Below are 20,654 nucleotides of genomic sequence, written 5' to 3'. Positions count from 1 at the left end.
GAGACTCGCCCCGCCCCAGTGGGCGGTGCCCCAGGGTGTCTCCCCCTCCCGGCCCGTCACCTGCTGCAGCGGGTCCAGTCCGGGTTGGCGGCGGGTGGAGGCCGAGGGCATGAGGCGCACGCCCATTGGCCGGCTCACGCCGCCTGTCGCGTCGGGATTGGCCGGGCCCTGCCCGCGGGGGCGTGGTCGCGACGGCGCGCTGGGGGGGGGTTGTTAAAGGGCCCGCGGCGCGGCTGGGCGCTGTCGCCGTGCACCATGGCCTACCAGGGCTTCGCGCAGGAGTACCTGGGCATGCCGGCCGTGACGCGGGCATACACCACCGCCTGCGTCATCACCACTGCCGCCGTGGTGAGGCGCGAGGGGCCCCTGAGGGGGCGCCGTGGAGGGAAGGCTGGGTTACCTGAGGGGGAGGCTGGGGTCTCTGAGCGGGTGCTATGTCAGGGGCAGCTGGGGTCCCTGAAGGGGTGCTGTGGTGGGAAGGCCGGGGTCCATGGGGGGTGGCATGGTAGGGGAGGCTGGGGTCCCTGAGGGATTGCCATGGTGGGAAGGCCGGGGTCCAGGGGGTTGCTATGGCAGGGGAGGCTGAGGTCCATGGTGGGAAGGCTGGGGTCCAGGGGGTTGCTATGGCAGGGGAGGCTGAGGCCCATGGTGGGAAGGCTGGGGTCCCTGAGGGAGAGCCGTGGCGGGGAGGCTGGGGGGCTGGCTGAGGGCAGTGGGTGGCCGGCAGCGGGTGGCAGCTGCTCTGCCTGCCTCTCACAGCAGCTGGAGTTCATCACCCCCTTCCAGCTGTACTTCAACCCCGACCTCATCTTCAGGAAGTTCCAGGTGAGGCCCTGCCTGGGCTTTGGGGCCCAACTTGCCCCTTCCCAGCGAGGGGTGGGTGTGACAGGCTGGGCCCAGGGTATCCCATCTTGGGGGTGTCAGAGGGTGCTGTAGGATCCCAAGAGGCTTCTTTCCCACTACTCCAACCCTCTCTGGTTGGTGGGAGTTGGGTCACCACCATGGTCTCCCCTCTTGTCACAGATGCCCGGGTGGAGATCACATCTTCCATCCTTTCCCTGCCATATACCATCTTGGCATTTCCTTTTTTCTGGTACTCAAAACCTGTCTCTTCCCCCTCTGCGACACTGAGTTGGATGTTTGGCCACCTAGTCTGGGTCTGGAAGGCTTTATTGTAGAGAGGCAGAAACTGTGGCTGTTTGTCCCCTCCAGAAAAGCAGGGGAATCTTCCCCCCACCTGGAGGAGCAAGGTTCTCTGATGTGGGCAATAGAGGAAGGTCCCACGTGCAGCTGCCTGGTGTCCTGGGTAGTTCAAAGCAGATGGGTGCATGAGTGGGTGTCCCCAGTGGACAGGGTGATGGGCTGCTGTACGTGTGATGGAGAGAAACCTGTCTGTCCACCTCCTTTTCTCTCTCCTCTCTCTTCTCTTTCAGATATGGAGGCTGATCACCAACTTCCTCTTTTTTGGGCCCCTGGGATTCAGTTTCTTTTTCAACATGATATTTCTGTATCCTTTGGTTTCAGTGAAGCTCTCCCCTCCCCTTTTGGCTTAGATGAGATTCCCCTCTGTCCATCTTCCTCCTCAGGCTGACCTGTCTTGGCAGCAGTCTAGGGCTGGGGCTTCTTCCCTTGGCTCTTCTGGTCTGAATAGAAGCTGTTCCCCAGGCAGCTGTGGCCACCTCCTGCACCTCCATCTCTGCTTGCTGCAAGGCAGCCCCTGCCAAAAGGCTGAAGAAGCTGGCAGGGCTGCTGTGGCTCACGCTGCAGAGCAATGCCCCTTCCTGGGGTGAGCTCTGGCTGGAGCACAGCAGATGCCCCTCTCTTTCCCTGGGGTCAGTGGTATTAGGTGGAGTTTGCACTGTTCTGCTCTGGGGCTTGGACACCTGGCTGACAGCTTCCTGGGATGAAATAGCTTGCAGCTGGCTTATTCCTTGTAAAATTGTGCTGTGGGGACAAAGGGTGGACAGCTGTTAATTTCCTATACTGCAACCCCTCCCTTCTGCTCTCAGGTACAGGTACTGCCGCATGCTAGAAGAAGGCTCCTTCCGCGGAAGGACGGCTGACTTTGTCTTCATGTTCCTCTTCGGAGGGTTTCTCATGACAGTATCCTTTTGAGTTGGTTGAGGCTCTTTTGTTGTCTTCTGAGGTGCTGTGGATAGTTCGGGGCTTGTCTGCTAGCTCTCCGTATCCCAGTGGTATTGTGTGGTCTGTAGCAGGCACCTGCCTGCTGAGCAGCTGGATGGTTGTCTTGTGAGCCTCCCTGGTGCCATGGGGCAGAGAGCCTTGTTGTGCCCCAGGCAGGCATGAGGCCTGGGAGGGCTCTGCTGAGCATGTGGGGTTCTTTGATGGAGGGACAACTTCTGGCTGTACGGCACAGCTTATGCTCCCTGTCTTGCCCATCCCTGTCTGCTGGCCTGTGCCTTACCCTGGATGCTTAGAGCAGAAGCAAAATACAGGAAAAGCTGCCTGTACTTGTGCTGGTGTTTGTGGAAGTGCTGATACACCTGGCAAGGGGATGGACTGCCTGTTCCTAGAAGAGGAGGTGTGGTGTGTGCTTGGGAAGCTCAGCCTGAAAGGAAGCCCCTTGTTCTGCTCTGAGAAACCGTCCAGCTGTGGCGGGGCAGTGGTATCTGAGCTCTGGTGGGTAGAGCACACTGCAGCACGGCTACGACTCAGAAACCTTAGCTGCAGCTGAAGGGAAAAAGTTGGAGCCGTAAGCATAAGGAGAGGAGTGCCCACATACCATCTGCTGCCAGCACACCAGGCAGTGGGAGCCCGGTACTTTGTCCTTGCAACCTGTCAGTGGCTGGAGATACTGTCACACTTCTTAAGGAGTTCTCTTATGGCAGAACAAAATAGTCTGGATGGGGAGATACCTCCCTTGTCTTATGCAGATGGCTCAGAGCACTGCGTTCCCCATGGTGCTCTGCATGGAGCTGTGTGAACTCTCGTGGCTCTTGGCCATCCTTGTGTGTTTGGCTAGTGAGTGTCCAGGTGCCTGCAGCAGCCACATGCTTGGCCATAGGTAGATTTGGAGTTCAACTGCAACAAGGGCAGGGGAATTTTTTGCCTCCAGCTGCCTCCTTATGTCCTGGAGAAGAGGGCTGTGAATGGCAAGAGACAACTCAGTGCTGAAATTCTTCTGTAGAAGTCAAATACTGGATGGGACGTGTGGCACACATTAAAAACTAGCTCACAAGTGCTGTAACAATGTGAAGGCCTTCTCCAAAGGTCACTTTTGATGGTCACTTTGTAGATGTGACTATATGGGCTCTGTGGTCTTTGATGAGTGTAAAAAGTCGCTTAAGGAGCGAGCAATCTGTATGTGCTACTCCAGACTGTCTTGTTCTGGGGTGTCAGGGAGGGAAATGCGGTGTGTGGGTGGGGATCGGTACATCTCAGCCAGCCCAGGAACGGTTTGGTGGCATGGGCAATGTCTTGCACTGTGTAGTTCTGGGTTTCCTAGCTACAGAGCGCCCTGTGATGCCTGGAGATGGTGCACAGGGTGGGTAGGTTCTTCCTTGACTCGGTAGTTCCTAGCTATTTGGACTCTTTGCCAGCCTGTTTTTCCTGGGCCAGGCTTTCACCATCATGCTGGTGTATGTGTGGAGCCGCAGGAACCCTTATATCCGCATGAACTTCTTTGGGCTTCTTAACTTCCAGGCCCCCTTCTTGCCCTGGGTCCTGATGGGATTCTCTCTGCTCCTGGGCAACTCCATCATCATCGACTTACTGGGTAAGTGAAAGCTGGTGGATGCTGGGAACAAGGGCACCTTACAGCCACAGTGCACTCTCTTATAGACGCTAGTGGAGCACTATCACGTTCTCTTGGTTTCATTTTATTTAAGAAGGTGGGTTTCCTAAAGTGAGCTGACTGAGGTTGCTGGGTGGCCGGCCTGGTGTCTGAGCTCTTGCATGTGACCTGCATTTTGCTGTGTCTTCCCCAGGGGCAGAAGTTGGGTATGGTGAGCTCTGCCTGACACTTGTCTGTCTGGTCTCCTGGGTGTTCCCTGCCTGCTTCTGCACTAATCACAGCAAACAGCCTGGTGTTCTGGTGGGAGCTGGGGTGTGGGGACACAGCCGAGGGATTCTTAGAGCTTCATCCTGCTTAAGCTCCCAGCAGCTCTGGTTCAGCTGGCAAAGGAGTCACAGCTGGGCCTGACCTTGGTGACATCTCTCCCCAGGGATTGGAGTGGGTCACATCTATTATTTCTTGGAAGATGTTTTCCCCAACCAGCCTGGAGGAAAGAAGCTGCTGTTAACCCCTGGCTTCCTGTAAGTAAAGCTGATTCTTTCTTTGCTGCTCCCCAGCCTGGGTCATTCATAGCAAACCGTGGGCTGTGACAGTGTGGGGTGACCACAGGATACAATCACGTGCTGATAGCGCCTCAGCTCAAGTTTATGCCTCTGCTGCAGAAGGCACTGGCACTTTGCACGTTATATACACACCCAGGGTCCATAAGGCAACTGCTGGTACCTTCAGCTTTGCTAGTTGAACTGGAGCATTCTTGCTGCTTGTGGAAATGATAGATGCCGGTAGGATTTTTCTGATGTATTTCTGTAGTTTAATAAAGCAGAACACGTTCTGCTTCGTGCTGAGGATCAAAGCTGACCCAAAGATGAAGGAAGCAGGTACTGTCATTGTTACACGTTGAGCTGAGCAAACAGTGCTGGTGCGATAGGCGGGTGGCTGTGGCTTACAGCCAAGCCCTGCGACGAGCTGGGGTATTCCGAGGAGGGCTGGGGGTTTTACATGTCCTCAGCTCACTGTCCTAACCTGCCTGCATGGTGGGATGGGCATGTCCCTTGCCAGGAAGATGGTATTTGACACACCTGAAGAGGATCCCAACTATAACCCTCTCCCTGAGGATCGTCCAGACAACCAACCTAGAGACCAAGACCAGAACCAGCAGCAGCATCCACAGTAACAGAGGACTTCTCCACGTGGCCAGATTCCTCTCTTCCGGCTGGACTTATGCTGTGGCCCAGAGATTCTACTGGAATAACACCAATTGCCATTCTGATGTGTAATGTTTCACTGTTTGTATGGGTAACTCATCTTCCCCTTGTACCCAGCGGTTCCGCAGAGCTTTGCACGTAAGAACTGATGAATGCTTACAGAGGTGTTCTAGGGACAGAGGCTGGAAGCTGTGATGGCTCCTCAGTTACCCAGTGGGGAATAAGTATCAAATGGGGTGTTAAACCAGTTACTCCTTCTCTTGCTGTTAATGACTTGCTGTGTGTCAGATCACTCTTGCCCTCTGTACAAAGACCAATGCTCACAGCTCTCACCGTTGTGAGACCTCTTTGTGGGCTTTCAATGAAGTAGTACTCCCTACTCTACCACGGTAGAATCCATCTTGCTTTCCTCTAAGTCCTCCACCCTTTTTTTTTGGTTGTTGTTTCCAAAGAGTCTTTACATTAAAATCTTTATTTTTCAGTTGTGTCCATTTCTGCCAGGGGCAGAGGCAGCAGTTCACCAGTACTCATTAGGACTTTGCTTAAAACTGCCAGGCTGCTTGCTCAGGCTTTTCTTTTTTTGGTGGGCAAAGTTCAGGCTAGCTGGAAGATGCCCTTCCTCTCTCCTGTCAGCAGGAGCGCAGAGCATAAGAAGGGGTGGGGGGGTGTCTAGCTGGAGAACAGGATGCCTGGGAACAGACAGGGGACAGAGCTGGACACTTGAGCCAGGCAGGAACTGGAAGTAGCACTTGACACTAGTAATAAAGGCTGTCTGCACATGCAGTGTAATTCCACTCTTGTTGAATTTTTTAATTCTGAAACTTAAACACCTGAATTTCAGAGCAAAACTGAACAAGCTGGTCCCTACCATGAACAGCTGTACTACATGGCTGGGATCATTCTTGCTGCTGCAGTACAGGTGTGCTTGTACCAGACCTCAAACAAAGCCTTTGGAGTAAATCTGCAAACATCGTATCTTAGGATAGCTCATTTGGTGATGTTGCTGTCTGCTCTGCTAGACGAGCTTGTGAACCACCACTAAGAGAAAGGGGAGTAACCAGCATCCGCTTAAGAAACCTGATACAGAAGCCTCGTGGTGAAGCAAGACTGAACCACAGCCCCCCACCCCCATCTCCTCCTCAGTGGGCTTCCCATGAAAACACCTTTTTTATGAAAAATCAGACTTAATTTGAACAAAGCTGTTTTGCTGCATTGACTTTTCCCTGTACAGATGGTGACTTTGTTCTAGAAGACAGCTGTACTAAGGGCTAAGCATCAGACTCAGCAGGTACTTGCCCTGTGCTTTGCTTGTGACCTAATGACATGGAGCTGGTGTTTCAATCCCTGGAAAGACTTTGTTTTTAAAGTCTGCAGATGGTCTGTTTTAAATTGCTTCTTGACTTTGAAATGCAAAAGCTGGACTACACTTTTATCTAGGAGAGCAAGGACGCTACTCCCAGCTGTTCCCTAGGAGCCCCAATACATGGAGAAACTGGATGAAGTTCTCATCTTTCTGGGACTTAGCCCCCTGGCCTGTCCCGCTTCCTGCTTGGAGGGACAATTCCTGCAGCCTCTCTGGGGCTTGAGAAGCAGAGGGAGGTACTTGTAAACCCGCTATGGAAGCTGCAGTCTTTGTGTTGTCCCTGCCTTTTGTGAACTTTAGGGTTGGGTAACCACAAGTTCACAGCAATTCAAAAATTGTACCACAGATGCTAGTTTAAGGCTACAGCAGCTTCATGCTTCTTTTGGTCAAATTCCCAGAAGATGCTGCTTGCAGAAGTATGTGACCATAACAAAAAGGCTGAAGCGTTCTCAGGAAGAGCTGGAGTTTTTATGTCCATGGGGGAAAATGTGTGTTCTACATGGGAGGCCAAGATGCAACAGGAGTCTCAGGTTTTGTCTTACTTGCTGAAATAACCTTTCAGCCTCTCCAATAAGGAATACCCGTCTGGCACAGCAGCCTAGGCTAAGGCTGCAGTAATAGTATGGCTAAATTGCAGGTTTTGGTTTCTGCAGACTAACATCTGGAAAAAGTTCCCTCCCACCCAGGAATCTGAACTGGCTCTGCTATTACTCAAGTCTAAACATGATAAATTAAGGCCGGAAAGTGGTTTTTTTGACTGTGCTAGCAGTGTGGGTGGATCAGCAAGGATCGTAAAACCTATTGGCTTTATCATAAAGGCCCGAACGTAACTGTCAGGCTGCCAGCAAAATCTGCCCTGCTCGCAACACTCCTCAGTTCTGGCAGCAAATGGTAGGAACTCTATCAAAGAGCTGGTGTACCTCAACAGCAAGGTAGATTCTAATTAGTTTTTTAAGCAAGCTTGAGTTTTTTTAATCTCACTTAAATGTATTTTCTGTTTTTAAGCTCCCCAAGGAAAGACAGGTTGTTTTTAGGGTTGCAAAATCCTGCTGCTGCCGTGCTAGGTGTATTCAAGACATCCACTTTGCTTTGGGTGATCTGTGCCTTGTAACTGGCAGCTCCAGGGGCTGACAACGACCACAGCAAAGCCCCTCGCTGAAGAAAAGCCACAGCCTCAGTGACTGCAGGCTTCAACTTCTGCACCAGTTCAGAGACTGGTGTTTTGCAGATGCAGCCTTCACAGAAACAAGAGTTCCCCACACATCAGGTTGACATCTGTAAGAAATGAATGTTAAGTTTGTGACTTCAGTTCAACTGTTGTACCCTTGTCAAGCAAGCCGGCTGAACGCCCCCCCGAGTGCGTTACAGGCTGCACCAAGGCTGGTAACAGACTCATCCTTTAGAGTTTGCTGCTTCTAGTTTTAAGTCTCATTCTCACTTTCCCCTGCAGCTCCTTTTGGGCTGTTTTACCTGTTGAAGTAGAGCAGTCTGTTTTCACCAGGCTTCAGGAAAGCCAAATGCATGTGAGCGTTCAGCACTACACCCAAAAGCATTGATATTAGGCTCTAGGACTGCTCAGTTAACCAGAGCAGCATGAAACATGGTGAGATTTGCTGTTCATTCAAGCTTACTGAACTCAACTCAACCTAAGTAGTATGCATTCCTTTTATTTAAAAAGTTATCCTAATAGTGCGTGTTGCACCTATACAAAAGAATCTTTACACTGTCCGCACACAGGTATATAAGGGCTCCAACAGCTGCCACAGATCTCGGCCAGATCATGTGCTAACGCAGCGTTCCTGCTACGTGGCATTTAGGTGGAGGGGGTGGGGGCAAAAGTCAGCAGTACTGGGAACTCTTGGCAAGTGGAATGTGTGTCCCCTTCAGGGACAGAAAGACCCCTGCCAATCCTAGATCCATTTGGGGAGAGGAGTAGGGATAAAGTCTGTAGGAAGAGCACCAGTGTCACAACAGGAAGGTTACCAGGCCGGAGCAGTATTGGCCAAACGTCTCATGCGCCTAGGAGAGAGAGAAAGAGGTACGTAAGTAAGTGCTGTGCTGCAGTCACGTGAAGTCTTACTAAAGCCAACACTTTTGGGGAGGCTGCCACAGCTTTGGGAACTCTGTAGACAGGTTTGTTGCCTAGACAGCCTTCCCACGTTATCTGGGAATGCCCCTGTTGATAAGGCTCAGACACTATTCTCAGCAACAGCTTTTAGGGCACTCTTGCTCATTAGCTTGGATTGAACCGATCACTACTGAAAGCTATTCAGCCGGCCATAGCTGAGAAGCAAAATAATTATGAAACTGTTAATCAGCAGTAAAAAAAAAAAATAATCCTGGGAAATAGATGAGCCAGCATATTTACTCTTCCCACAATGTACCTTTTGGAGAGATTCTAGCCGTTCATTTATACCTGCCAGGAGCAATTTCAGCAAATAGAGCAGGTGCTCTGGAGTGTGTGTCGCACATGGCTCAGTGGGGGTCTCTGCAGCAGGGCTCCTCTGGGAATCACAACAGTGTTCCCATGCCAGCAAACAGGTCGGCATCAGTTGGACCGGAGCTTGCCCATGCCTACAAACAGCACTTTACCCTACATAAAAGGATTTTAGGTAGCTTCGCACTGCATGAAACCCCACTATTCTTGATGAACGCCTTCCTATAGAAACAAATCCCCCTGCACAAGCAGAGAGGCCAGGGAAAAGAAAAAAGGAGGGGAAAAAAAGGGAAGTTTGCTTCAAGCGAGAGATGGTTAAAGTAGAGATTTAAATGTTTGTGGAGCAAGGTGATAACAGTTTAATATCCTGAAGCAAAATGAGTTTCTGTTGTGGTGTGCAAGTTTGAAATCCTGCCAGTTGGCTCTCAGTAGAGAAAGGCAAACATCAAAGCTTTTAACTTCTGTCTTAGAGACAGGCCAGAAGGAGAACTGTCTGAACGAGTGGCAGCACCTTGTATTTCTGTCCTGGTCTCTGATCTTCTTCTCCATCTCGGCATCTGTGAGGGTTTCCAGAAGAGGGCACCACTGGTCAGCATCCCCTGTGTTGCGAATAGCAATTTCCACAGTGGGCAAAGGGTTCTCACTGCAGGGCAGAAGGCAACAAAGCAACATCCATCAGCGGGCCCAGAGCATTTCTCTGGGTTACCAGCCCAGACACAAGGACAACAGAGCATTATTTACAGTGTTTCAGGCTTAAGCATTCATTCTTAGCCCCGCTTAGTACAGTCTAGTTCCCAGAAGTACACCAGGGACTGATGGTTACAATCTTGTGGAGCCTGAAGGTTCTGGAAGACCAACAATGACCATCTCCTTTCACCACCAGAGAGAGGTTTGTGAAAGCAGCTGTGGCTGACGCAGTTGTCTCCCACAACGGCCACGATGTAACTGGCTGACAGCCTTCAAACCCAAAAGCACAGGCAAAGTTCACTGCAGTTTACTAGTGCTGGGAGCACTTCTCCCAGAGCAGCAGCTGAGCAGGGACTGTTGACAGAGCTCTTTCTCTAGCTTTGCTGCTCCACAACTCTGACTTCTAGCTGTGCTTTGCCTAGTACACCCCTGACAGCTCTCCCCTGGCAAAAGTCTGGCTTTCTGTGAGCCCGATAGTGGCATAAGCATCATTCTCCCCATTCCCATGGAAAAGGTAGTCTTTTAGGACTTGCTGTTTCAACCAGAGGCCATGGCTACTCCCTGCGCAAGCAATAGAACACCAGGCTCTGTCCTGGATCACAAGATCTGCTCCTCAAGAGATGAGTCTGTCCTGACCAGCTGTATTATCACATGCACAAAAATATTTACTGCTTCACTAGCCACTTTTCAGTAAAAGTCAACAGGAACTGACCAGGAGTAGCTTCCAAATATTGACAGTGGAGCCGGAAGCCCAGCATAAATACAGAGGAGCCTCAGAATGTAAATGTTTGCTTTGAATTCTAGAAAGCAGCTCAGCCTGGGCTGCACAAAGTGTGTGTGTGTGAGCGGAGCCCTCCGCAGGTGTGCGCACACATCCAGCCCCCTCGCCGGGGACATGCCTCCCTCCGCAGGATTGCAGCGCTCACAGGCAGCCCTCTTATTCCCCCAGGAAGGAACTCGAGTGCTAACCGCCATGGGAACAATGTCTGCATCAAAGCTATTAATCTACAATAACAACTCTTCAAAGTAATGCTACCATGAAAAATTAATCCAGAGCCTTTGGTATCTGATCCTGGGAGGAAGCTTCAGTCAAATCTACTTCCAGTTCTGCTGACATCCAGTAAGCAACACTCAAACCCAGGAATTTTATCTTAGCCCCAGATTGCTACACATTCCAGACTAAATGCTACCTCATGTACTATGCTTAACCCAGAGCACCCACTAGAATTAAATGGGGGTTGGAAAGCCAGGCTCATGTGCATAATTTAATTGCAAGCCAACTTGGATACCACACTTCTATAGCACAGAATCAATGATAAACTGAGAAATCCTCCCTCATCTCTAACCTCCAAAGTAAGACAGCTCCTACTCCCCTGCCATTTTTTGACCAAGATGACAGTGCCTGGCAGAACGATTGAAATGCACCATCAGCTGCAGGATTCCCAGTAGAGCAAGACACTCCCTCTGCTAGGGTCCAGGCCTCTGGAAGCAGTCATGGCCACGCCAACAGGGCGGGGAAGCATCTTCTTGCAGGAAGGGCAACTCCTCAGGTACGTGGGTTTGATGTGAGAGAACCTGTGCCATCATTCAGTTCTCAAAGGCAAAACCCTGGTACCAAGTGCTGTGTGCTGCCACTAGAAACACTCAGGGCCGAGATGCGAGACGTCGTAGCACACTGTCCCCCTGAAAATCCCCCTAAGCATCAGTTACCTGTCTGCTTCCAGTCCTGGGCTTTCGGGCTGCCCTTGTTTTGCACAGAGCAGCCCAGCTGAAAGAACTGCCCTGGCTTTCATCAACTAGAAGACAGTTTCACCTCTCCCTCTGATGATTAAGAGGCACATGACTTCTCAAACCCCCAGTCCCCCGAGATATTAAGGTTCTTTTGATGCATCTAAAGCAGACCCTTTCCTTACATCAGTGGAATGACTTTGGAGCAACAACCACTCCTGTGGTTTGGGAATTCAGGAACTAACCAACCACAGAACCCAAATATCATTAATCACTGTAAGGTTTCAAAAATACTCCTTTGCTGGAAGACAAAAGGGAAGCGGAGGGCATGTTTGCACTATGACACAAACCAAGGTTTAAATTACATGTTTTTTCCTCCCTGAACTGTTCATGTCCACTTTGTTCTGTTGGGGTTCCCTTCCTAGTTTTTGATCCTCCTCCTTGCAATACTGCCACAGTCTAAAGAAGGCCTGAAAGCTACCTGTTTGAACTACCCCTAAAAGGAAGGACTCTTTAGTAACTATGGCCAGGTAGGCGTTTTTAGAGAGAATAGTGTGAAGTTGGCATTAATCTGGTATATCTGAGAGAGCCTGGGCAGCACTGACTAAAACCTTACTTACTGCGAGTTACAAAGATAGGAAGCAAAGGCAAAAACTAACCCCCCTTGCAACAGCTAACATATACACAGATTAATTTCTTAACTCGGGTATCTGCAATAAGTGGAGAAGCATGGGAAAGAAGGAGAACATTTAGTGTGCACATTCAAAGCCTACCTCTGAGACACCAAATGACAAGAATTAGGAACAGATGCCCTGTAGGTTGGGAGGCAGTATGCTAAAAAGTTGTCAATTAACTGGGAAGGTAAATAAATTGTGAGTAGAAAAGAGGGCTTCCTGGCCAGCACAGTGTGAGCAGGGCCACCTCTCTACTTCAAGGAGGATATGAAGAAGAAAGCTCAAACTCCCAGGAAAGCTCAGGCAACAAGGAGTCCTACTAAACCTTCCGGAAATGAACTCGCTCCCTGCCACAGCTAGCGTAAGGCACAGGCTAAAGTCTACTTCACACTGGCTCCAAGGACTGCGTCTACCAGCAGGGACACTTCCATTCTCTGTTACTGCAGGCCACAATGCAGACAGCGCTAGCTCACTTCTGTCACGGTTATAATGCACCCTGCAGCAGGGAAGGAGAGCCACTACTCCAGGTACCAGATTCCCATCTACCACTGTCCAAGTTCCCATCATTTCTCAGGAACACACACTCGCTGTTCTGTTGTTACAGCTGGATGCGGGATTTGCAAATATCAGTCAGCTGTCATGGATGGAAAGGTAGAAGTCACCTCCCTACCGCTGTGAGGAGAAGGGACATCAGCGGGTTGGACACACAATCTAACAGTTTCAGCAGAAGAGTTTAATTCCCATGTGGTAGAGTCCCTTTCCATTTTCTAATATGAACCACTCTGGCCATCATTTTAGAACCAAGTGGTTGCTGTGGAATATTTTCAGGACAAAAATAACCTCCAGAGGAAGCAGAGCGAGACAAGTGGAAGAGCAACTGGTCCAGAGCAGATCAGCACATGTTTTCTACAGAAGGCTGAGCGGACAGGAAACCTTCGGACTGAGGAAGGAGCAGAGCTCACGGCAGCAGCAGCAACAGCTGCCCCACAGCCTCCAGCTCCTCCTTGCTTAACCCCACAACAACTACTCATTTCCCTCTGCCTAAGGTAGGACAGGGCTGGGCGTGTTTCCCTTTGCTGCCCAGGCAGGTCATCCTGCTTCCCTGAACTGACCTCTACAAAACTGGCGTCAACAGTACCATTCCCTCACCTCTGCAAATACATCATTTGCTGAACTCTCAAACTTCCTCGACTGTCACCGTGACCTGAGGTCAAAAAACCTCCCAGTGCACATTAAGGGATACTTACAGCCTGCAGACTCAGCAAGATGCTGAGGATAACATCAGTACAGTAACAACCACAGAACACTGCACGGCACAACTGGAAACAATTATCATTAGGAGACAAGTTACAAAGCTGACTAATCAAACCTGACATTGCTGCATTCCAGCTGTGAGAAGGACCTACGATCAAGCCAACTTTAACATCGGCCAGGGTAGAGAGCTACAGTTTCAATCAGTCTTAGTTCAAAACACCAGAGCTCGAGACAGTGTATGGCCCAAGTCAGGAAAGCCACCAAAACAGAAATGCATCCGGAGCTCATCACTAGCATATATTTGAGAAGGGAGACACAAGGTATTCAGTCACTGTTAATTACAGGAGCCTTTCATTCTGTGGCAAAAGCTAACATTTCATCAATATTTGCTCCTGGAATGTATTACACCCAAAAGGGAAAGATACTGGAGTACAAGCAAAAGCAATCTTAAGAAGGATAGAATGAATGCAAGCCCTAAGAACGAATTTCAAATGAAACTTTCTGCATCAGGTCAGCTGTTTCAGCATTCATTGATGCGAACACCCAGGAAATAAAACCACGCACCCACACCCATACTAGGAAGATGACAGCGCTGTACCTGAAGGCGTATGTCTTCTGATGCCAACTCAGCTGTCCCCGGATGCTGTAGGCAATAGTAGTGACAAACTCCCCACCCAGGCCAAGCTCTGAGCACAGCTTCAAGGCAAACTTCTCTGGTGAATTCTCCTTCTCTGACATGTCCCATTCAAACTGGTCTACAAGGGAGATGTTCCCTACGTGGATGTTTAGCTGCGGACAAGGGAAGAAACAGGTCATTTGTTTCCATTCTCACAACAGTTTATCGAAGGTAACATAACTGAGGAGGAAGAGGATGGAGAAGCACAGACGTTAACTCCTAGTTCAGTGCATCTGCAGAACTCCTTAACTGAATTCTTAGTTCCAGTAGCATGAAGACAACTCAGCTTTGCTCACCAAGTTTCAGTTCTTCCTAAAGGACTCAGCAATGCTTTCACTGAACTATTCCATCATCTCAGGGGCTGGCACATGAATGTTTAGTAATCTGCCACCTTCGTTCTGTTCTCAATACAAAGGAAAAAATGCAATCTGGACACAGGACTGGAATTAAGAGCTCCTTTGCTCCAAGGGAAGCCTTTGTACTCTTACTCCCCCACAACATAACCAGAGAAACCCAAATGGTTCAGCTCTCATTCTACTGCCTTCCTGTATTACCTTAATAATAACACGTTGGTCTGACTGATCTTCTAGGATACTGTCAGTTGGGTACGACTCAATCTGTTGTCGGATGGCAGAGGCAATAGCAGGAACAAAAGTCAGAGGATTCAAATCCAGGTCATCGCAAAGAATCTCAGAGAACATTTCTGGGGTCATTAACTTTTCTGATACAGAACAACAACAAAGAGACACTGTTAACTTTCTTCGAAATCAATATCTGCCACTTAGAGAATACAAAAAATTAATCCCACAGGGTGTCAAAGGGAATTCCAAATGCACCACCTTTTGCTTTTAAAAGGTTGTTTGTAAGGACGTGCACACTGACATAGGGACTTGCAGCCTTCTTTACTTGCTCCATGGGGACAACGTAGCTATGGTCTAATAATCCACATACATCAAGAAGCCATACACATAAAATGTTCTGTATTTGAGGTACCTCAGCTAAGGGAATAGTCTCAGACCGCTGAGCTGGGTCAGGAGAATATGCCAGTTAAACTCTTCAGATTACATGTGTCCAGCAATGACTGCAACCCATGGAAGTGGCAGAACATTTGCTAAGAGACACGAGAGCTGAATACAGTCCAAAGTGAGAGAGCTTTAAAGCTCTGTGTATATAGAGCAGGACGTGCACACTTATGCATGTTCTCTTTTCATATTTGGTGAGGGATACAACTATATCTCTCCAGCCTCAGGAAACTCTCCTTCCTACATACCATTCATGTTCCACGTAAACGCATCTCTGAGTTTCTGCCCATCAATTTCCATATCAAGCCTGATTGGAACCAGAACCTCCGGCTGGGATGCATTCTCATGGATCACGGCTGGGTCATGGTCATCAAAGCTAATACAAAGAGCAACAACACGGTATATGCAACTAGCACGTGACACATCTGGCATCCACAGAGGGAAGGCAATGTTTGTTGGAAGCAATCCCCACGCTCCAACCCCCCGATCAGTCTTTAGACTGACTCCTCAATGCAAGCTCACAGGGCTATGGCAATCAACACCAGTTTATCACCTTTTATTACATCTATCATAATACATTCCTGAAAATAAAACAAGGAAGCTTTCCAGGATTACATTTTATCTCGGTTTCCTCTGCTTTTATAATGGAAAATAAAAGTTAGTCATGAGCCACAACAGCATCTTCCATTGAATGAATTACATCAAAGTTACTGGAATATGTCAATGAGAGGAAGCCTGTCCTCCACAGAGGGGGTCTGCAGGCTCCTCAAATGACAACTGCTCAGCAAATCAGCAGAAAGGAGAAGGAACTCATCAGGAGAAGAATGAACCACCTTCCTGACAAAAGGAGAGCCTCCTCTCTGAGCCCTGGCTGGTCGCTGTAAGGAAGAGCCTCAAGACATACAGTTTAACTAGGAACCTCCAAATAGTGACCTGTAGGTCTTTTGTCAGTTAGAGATGAATCACATCACATTAACTCATCAGCACTACCCTGGCAGCGTATCATTTTGGTCACTGTTTCCACTTTTTGGAAGCAGGAAGCTGCCTTACCACAGAGGGAATGTCCTCTTCTTATCCCTGCCCATGCGGTTTCTGTTAATCGTTGTTGAGCACGGCACTGCATCCAGGTGATGAGAGCTGTTGGGCAGGGTCGGCACCCACTGGTTGTTCCTCTTTGCCTTCTGTTCTCTGAAGGAGGAGACTGTGTGTTAAACTGCAGACCGTGAGCACCACTGCTACTGCTTAAGGGAAAGTATCATTTTAAACTTTAAGTCCTATTATGAGTTCCTGCTATTTTACTCTGGAACCCTCAACAATATTGTTCCCACGCTAGCCTCTGGGAAGCCCAATCTCCAGCTCAGCAGATATGAATCCAGGTGCACTTATAAATACTAGGTTCACATTTGGATTTTCTGTCTATACTTTATATAAGGACTACTGGGAAATGTGAGGTCTCCAGAAGGCAGTACGTGCAGAGAGCATGTTCTGCAAAACATCTGTTATAGATGGAATGCAGTAATTGAAAAAAAGAGCTGTATCATCAAATACTTATGTTTTCCTTCCTCTTGTATGTGGGCAGTAACCCAATCCTTATGGTCTGGAGATCTTCATTTGCCCAACACTGCAAACAGTAGTTAGCACAGACTGGCAAGCACCCCCCTGCACCACGGCCTGGGTTTGTACAACTTCTTGCACTTCGTTCCCAAGCTGACATCTTCCAAGCAGCTTCATTCTGATCTTGGCCCTCACCAACGCTGGTTACCTGAGGTAGGTAGGAGGTTCTGTGCTGATAGACACTGCCTTATACTTCTCATCGTTTCCATCCAAGATCTCTTCCACTTCAGAGGCCTTTAGCAGTGTCACGCTAGTGGCTAATGTTGTATAGCCATGATCTGGTACCAGGAAAGATGCCAATAATTAACACGGAAAAGTACTACATAGCAACGTAGCATTAAAGGGCTGCATAGTGAAAAGCTCTCCCTGATGCTGCAGGAGGGACTAAAATAGGTTACAAAGTGGTACGAGTGTGTTCCCCAGAAGTCTAAATAAATATATTGCACTAAATAAATATAATTGGGTTTTGACATCCATCTAAACAGCAGGAATAAACGTGACTTTCTTGGGAGAGGGGGTGGAATGTCTTAGTTAATACATGGCAATTCCCACCACAAAGCCTAGAGAAGAAATACGATTCAAAAGACAAAAGTAGTATGACACCTTGGAATGGCTGCATAGTGATAGAGCCAAGATTTGCAAAAAGCATCAGTATCTCTTTACCTTGTACAGCTATCCTGTTCATACTCGATTAGAAACAGCTTTCATTGGACTAAGAGTCAAGACACAGGGAGGGTTAGAATTACATGAGCTTCCCTCAGGTACTACCACTGGATGAACCTCTTTCTTCCAGGGTACAACTTATTTGTAGACTCTGGTCATTTCTGCTGTGAAATTTACTTAAGATTGAAAGGAATGCTACAAAACCAACATTTCAGAAAAAAAAACTCCTTAAGTCCTCATAATTAGTTGATAAATTTTAAATCTAATGTGCTTTTACTTAAGGAAAGGAAGAGAAAAACAATCTTTCCTACCCTGAGTTGCCCTTTGCAATCACATGGTTTAGCTCTGCACACCTACATCTGCCAAAATTATGTAAAATCTCTTCCACAGCCTTCTGGGAGGAAAAGCCCAGAAAACAATAAATCCTCAGTGGACTCAAAGTTTGGAAATAGGAAGGCAACGTTCAATAGAAAAGCTGGTAAGACCTGGGAAAGGGGGAGGAAACCTTAGAACGGGTCTTGCTGAATTACAGAGACCACCTGTACTTAAGAGTCCCGCTAAGGTTCTGAGAAAGAAGGCTTAAGCATGTGATCAGGATGCACAACTAGGGTGACCACAGGGAGAGATCAGAGGAAGAGGATTAGACATTAATATATATTGTAATAGCACCAAAGGTCACAGTGGAGATTCTTCCTCTAGCACAGCTAAGAATAACACACAGATAAGACTTACATCTTCTGGGACTGTGAGACCGTTGATTTTCTGTTGGGGGAAAAAAAAAAAAGAAAGAAAAGAAAGAAACAGGTCAGCAGGATACTTGGAGGAAGGAGATTTAAGTCCAGAATGAACTATTTATTTTTATTATGCTTTACTCTAAAGAGTGTACAACAAGTCATGCTGCTAAGAAATTTAACTGCTTGTTATTAGTCTCGCACCAAAACCAATACCGAGGCAGCTATATTCTCACTGTGGCAGTCGCATCAGTAGCGACACACCACAACAAATTCTGGGAGGCATAAACATTCAGTCCCTGCAAGAAACAAAGTTAAGCAAAGATACACATTTTCAACGGGGCATCCGTGCAACATTCCTGCCTATTTGACAAAAGAGACAAAAATGCATCTCTCTGTCTATAAAAGTCTCTTCTGCAATATGGCATTGATTTTGAGATCTGGCTCTTGCTTTGTGACGAATGCAGCCAACCCCAAGAAAGCCATGATGGATGTTTCAATTTTAGAACAGTTTTGGTCAGTTGATGTTTGTTGCTCGGCTGAACCAAGAGCTACCAGTGCCACCGCTACAGAGTGCTCCGTCAGTGGGGCAATCTGAGGCGACCTGCACAGCTCTAAAGGGGCGCAAGCTTCTGAATCGCCAGAGACAGTTTCTCAAGGCAAAATTTCAGCTTTCAGATAAACATTACTGGGAACGTCTGCTCATCTTCTCACCATGTGAAGAGGCCACTATCTTCTTCCTTTCTTCCACTGTGGCAAGTCGCCTCCAGAGCGAGGGATATCTCTTGTACAGGGAACCCCGAAACATACGCAAGTAGTTCCCCACCTACAAGAAGAGAAGTGGAGACGTGGCCTGGTGTTCCAGGTAAGAAATTTCTAGTAGAAGCCGTAACAGATTCAGCTCTTTGTAATGATAAGAGGAGCCTCTTACGTTTCTTCCCCCGCCCCGTGACAGACTGACTGCACTGTGTTTGGCATCATACAGCACCGCAAATTTTGCGGCAATACAGAAAAAACAAATTTTTATCCGCACTTATTTCACTAGTTTGACATGAAAAAAATCACATCTGTTGACAATAATCCATTTAGTAGGAAAAAACCCTGTTCATTTTCATGTATTTTTGAACAACCAAATCTTTCTTTACTTCAGTTTCTACTGCCATGCACAATGCTCAGTAGGAATTCAATCACACCAGACACCCATTTTTCCTTTGAACCTTTGTGCCATCTAGACGTTGCTCGAATACAGCAAATGCCCAGAGACATATATTTTGTTTTAAATCCTTTGAACACGTAGAATGTGATCGCTGCCAATAATCCTCTTTCAAATTTACTTACCATCTGTAAAGCAGTTCTGTTCTTCCTGGCACAAGATCCTCACCTGTGCTGAAGGCTACAGCAGGGCTTGCTGAACAACAGAACTATTTCTAGACTCTGAAATCAGATTTTTAGACTGGTAGTACACTGGCAGACTGCCACACAATAAGGGTTTTATTCCTTGTTTGACAAAACTCATTTTGATCTTAACATCTATTTTCAGGTAATTTTCAGTTGTATCTGTTGCTCTACAGCGCTCATCAATGGGCAGAAATTAACTGCAGATAAAGAAAGACAGCCCTTTCCCTGCTTCCGTGTGTCTGGTGTGGCAATCTCGCAGATTAGCTGACTGCAGTTACAGTTCTTTCAAACTTTACATTTCACATGAGAGCCCGAGGGGCCTCCTGCTCAACCTACACAGCTGGCGGTTTAACTTACCTGATATTTCCTTTTTTGCTTCAAGGCTGGGGGGGAGAGGGAACCAAAACATTTTTTTTTCCCCCGTTTCCAACTACGATCATTTCCCTGGCGCCGAAGCACCAACGTTTCTCGCTTCACTAATGCCCGTGTTCAGGGGGGCAGAGCGGCCCCTCAGCGGGAGGGAACGAATCGCCCCGGTGTCCGCAGGCACAGGGGGTGCCGCAGGCTGCGGCCCAGCGACTGCGGGCAGGACTCGTTCGCACAGGGCCGAAAGAGCCGCGCTGGCCGATTCTGGGGTTGTCTCTAAGCACAAAGGCCCAGGTGTGGACTAAACTCCCCCACGGCCTGTCACATAACCCACAATTCTCAACAAGCGCGCTACAAAACCTCTTCAGCGGGATTCCCGCGGAGCAGGGCCTCAGGCTGCCGTCAGGCCGGGATGCGATCTCTGTGCACTCCCGCCTGTCTCCGAGAGCCGCCCTTACTGGGAGCACTGGTCCCAGCGCGGCCGAGCCTCTGCGGCAGACCCACCGCCCGGCCGCGCCTGCGGGGGGCCGAGAAGGCCGCAGGGGCCGGGAGGCCGATGCCCCCCGCGCCGGGGCTACCCTCAGCCCCTTCCCCGGTCCCCCCCGAGAGCTCCCCCGGCCCGGCCCGGCGCGCCGCTGCCCCCGCAGCCTCCCCCGGGCCCGGTTCCCGCCCGGGGGCCGCACCTCGGAGCCGATCATGTAGAACTCGCCGTCCTCCTCCAGCTGGAACTTGACGGGCTTCTGCCCGAAGGTCTTACTCAGCGCCATCATCATCATGGTGGCGGCGGCTGGAGGGCGGCGGGAGCGCCCGGCGTCCTGCGGGGGTCCCGGGCAGCCGGCGGCGGCGAGGGGCGCGGGGCGGCGAGAGGCGGCGGCGCGGCCTAGTCCAGCCGCCGCGGGGCGCATGCGCGGGTGCGCCCCGCCCTCCCCGGCCCCGCCTGAGGGGCGGCCTCCGACGGGGCGGCCCGGGCGGGGGGAAGGGGGCGGTGTGTCGGTAGGTGATACCGGTACATACGGACGGCGGGGCGGGCGTAAATACGCGGGCAGCACCGACAGGCGCCTGCGGGAACGTGGCGGCGTGGA

At 49.4% G+C, this 20,654-nt stretch overlaps 2 protein-coding genes across 7 annotated transcripts; one reads left to right on the top strand and one right to left on the bottom strand.

Annotated features, from left to right (window-relative positions):
• Positions 1 to 26: 26 nt before the first annotated feature.
• Positions 27 to 5,440, top strand: LOC141750863 (derlin-2-like). 6 transcript variants are annotated; one of them, XM_074606740.1, is made up of 7 exons: positions 27 to 348; positions 760 to 825; positions 1,434 to 1,507; positions 2,010 to 2,103; positions 3,541 to 3,736; positions 4,185 to 4,275; positions 4,814 to 5,440. In XM_074606740.1, exons 1-7 carry the CDS (start codon positions 256 to 258, stop codon positions 4,926 to 4,928), a joined length of 729 nt encoding a protein of 242 aa, XP_074462841.1. In that variant the 5' UTR covers positions 27 to 255; the 3' UTR covers positions 4,929 to 5,440. The 6 variants fall into 6 exon arrangements, with proteins under 6 accessions (XP_074462841.1, XP_074462845.1, XP_074462842.1 ...); XM_074606744.1 differs by having other exon boundaries at positions 159 to 348; positions 3,664 to 3,736; XM_074606741.1 differs by having other exon boundaries at positions 183 to 348; positions 787 to 825.
• A 2,529-nt stretch (positions 5,441 to 7,969) lies between these two features.
• SMARCB1 (SWI/SNF related BAF chromatin remodeling complex subunit B1) lies at positions 7,970 to 20,497 on the bottom strand. Its single transcript, XM_074606727.1, has 10 exons — positions 20,256 to 20,497; positions 18,523 to 18,634; positions 17,810 to 17,839; positions 16,563 to 16,692; positions 15,851 to 15,988; positions 15,049 to 15,176; positions 14,333 to 14,499; positions 13,701 to 13,891; positions 9,271 to 9,402; positions 7,970 to 8,341 (listed from the first exon to the last, which is right to left on the bottom strand). The coding sequence occupies exons 1-10, from the start codon at positions 20,475 to 20,477 to the stop codon at positions 8,302 to 8,304; spliced, it is 1,290 nt and encodes a 429-aa protein (XP_074462828.1). The 5' UTR covers positions 20,478 to 20,497; the 3' UTR covers positions 7,970 to 8,301.
• Between the last annotated feature and the right edge of the window lie 157 nt (positions 20,498 to 20,654).

The sequence above is a fragment of the Larus michahellis genome, chromosome 13 (genome assembly GCF_964199755.1).
Source record: "Larus michahellis chromosome 13, bLarMic1.1, whole genome shotgun sequence".
NCBI lineage: Eukaryota > Metazoa > Chordata > Aves > Charadriiformes > Laridae > Larus > Larus michahellis.
The sequence above is the reverse complement of the archived record's forward strand: the minus strand, read 5'-3'. Positions and strand labels throughout refer to the sequence as shown.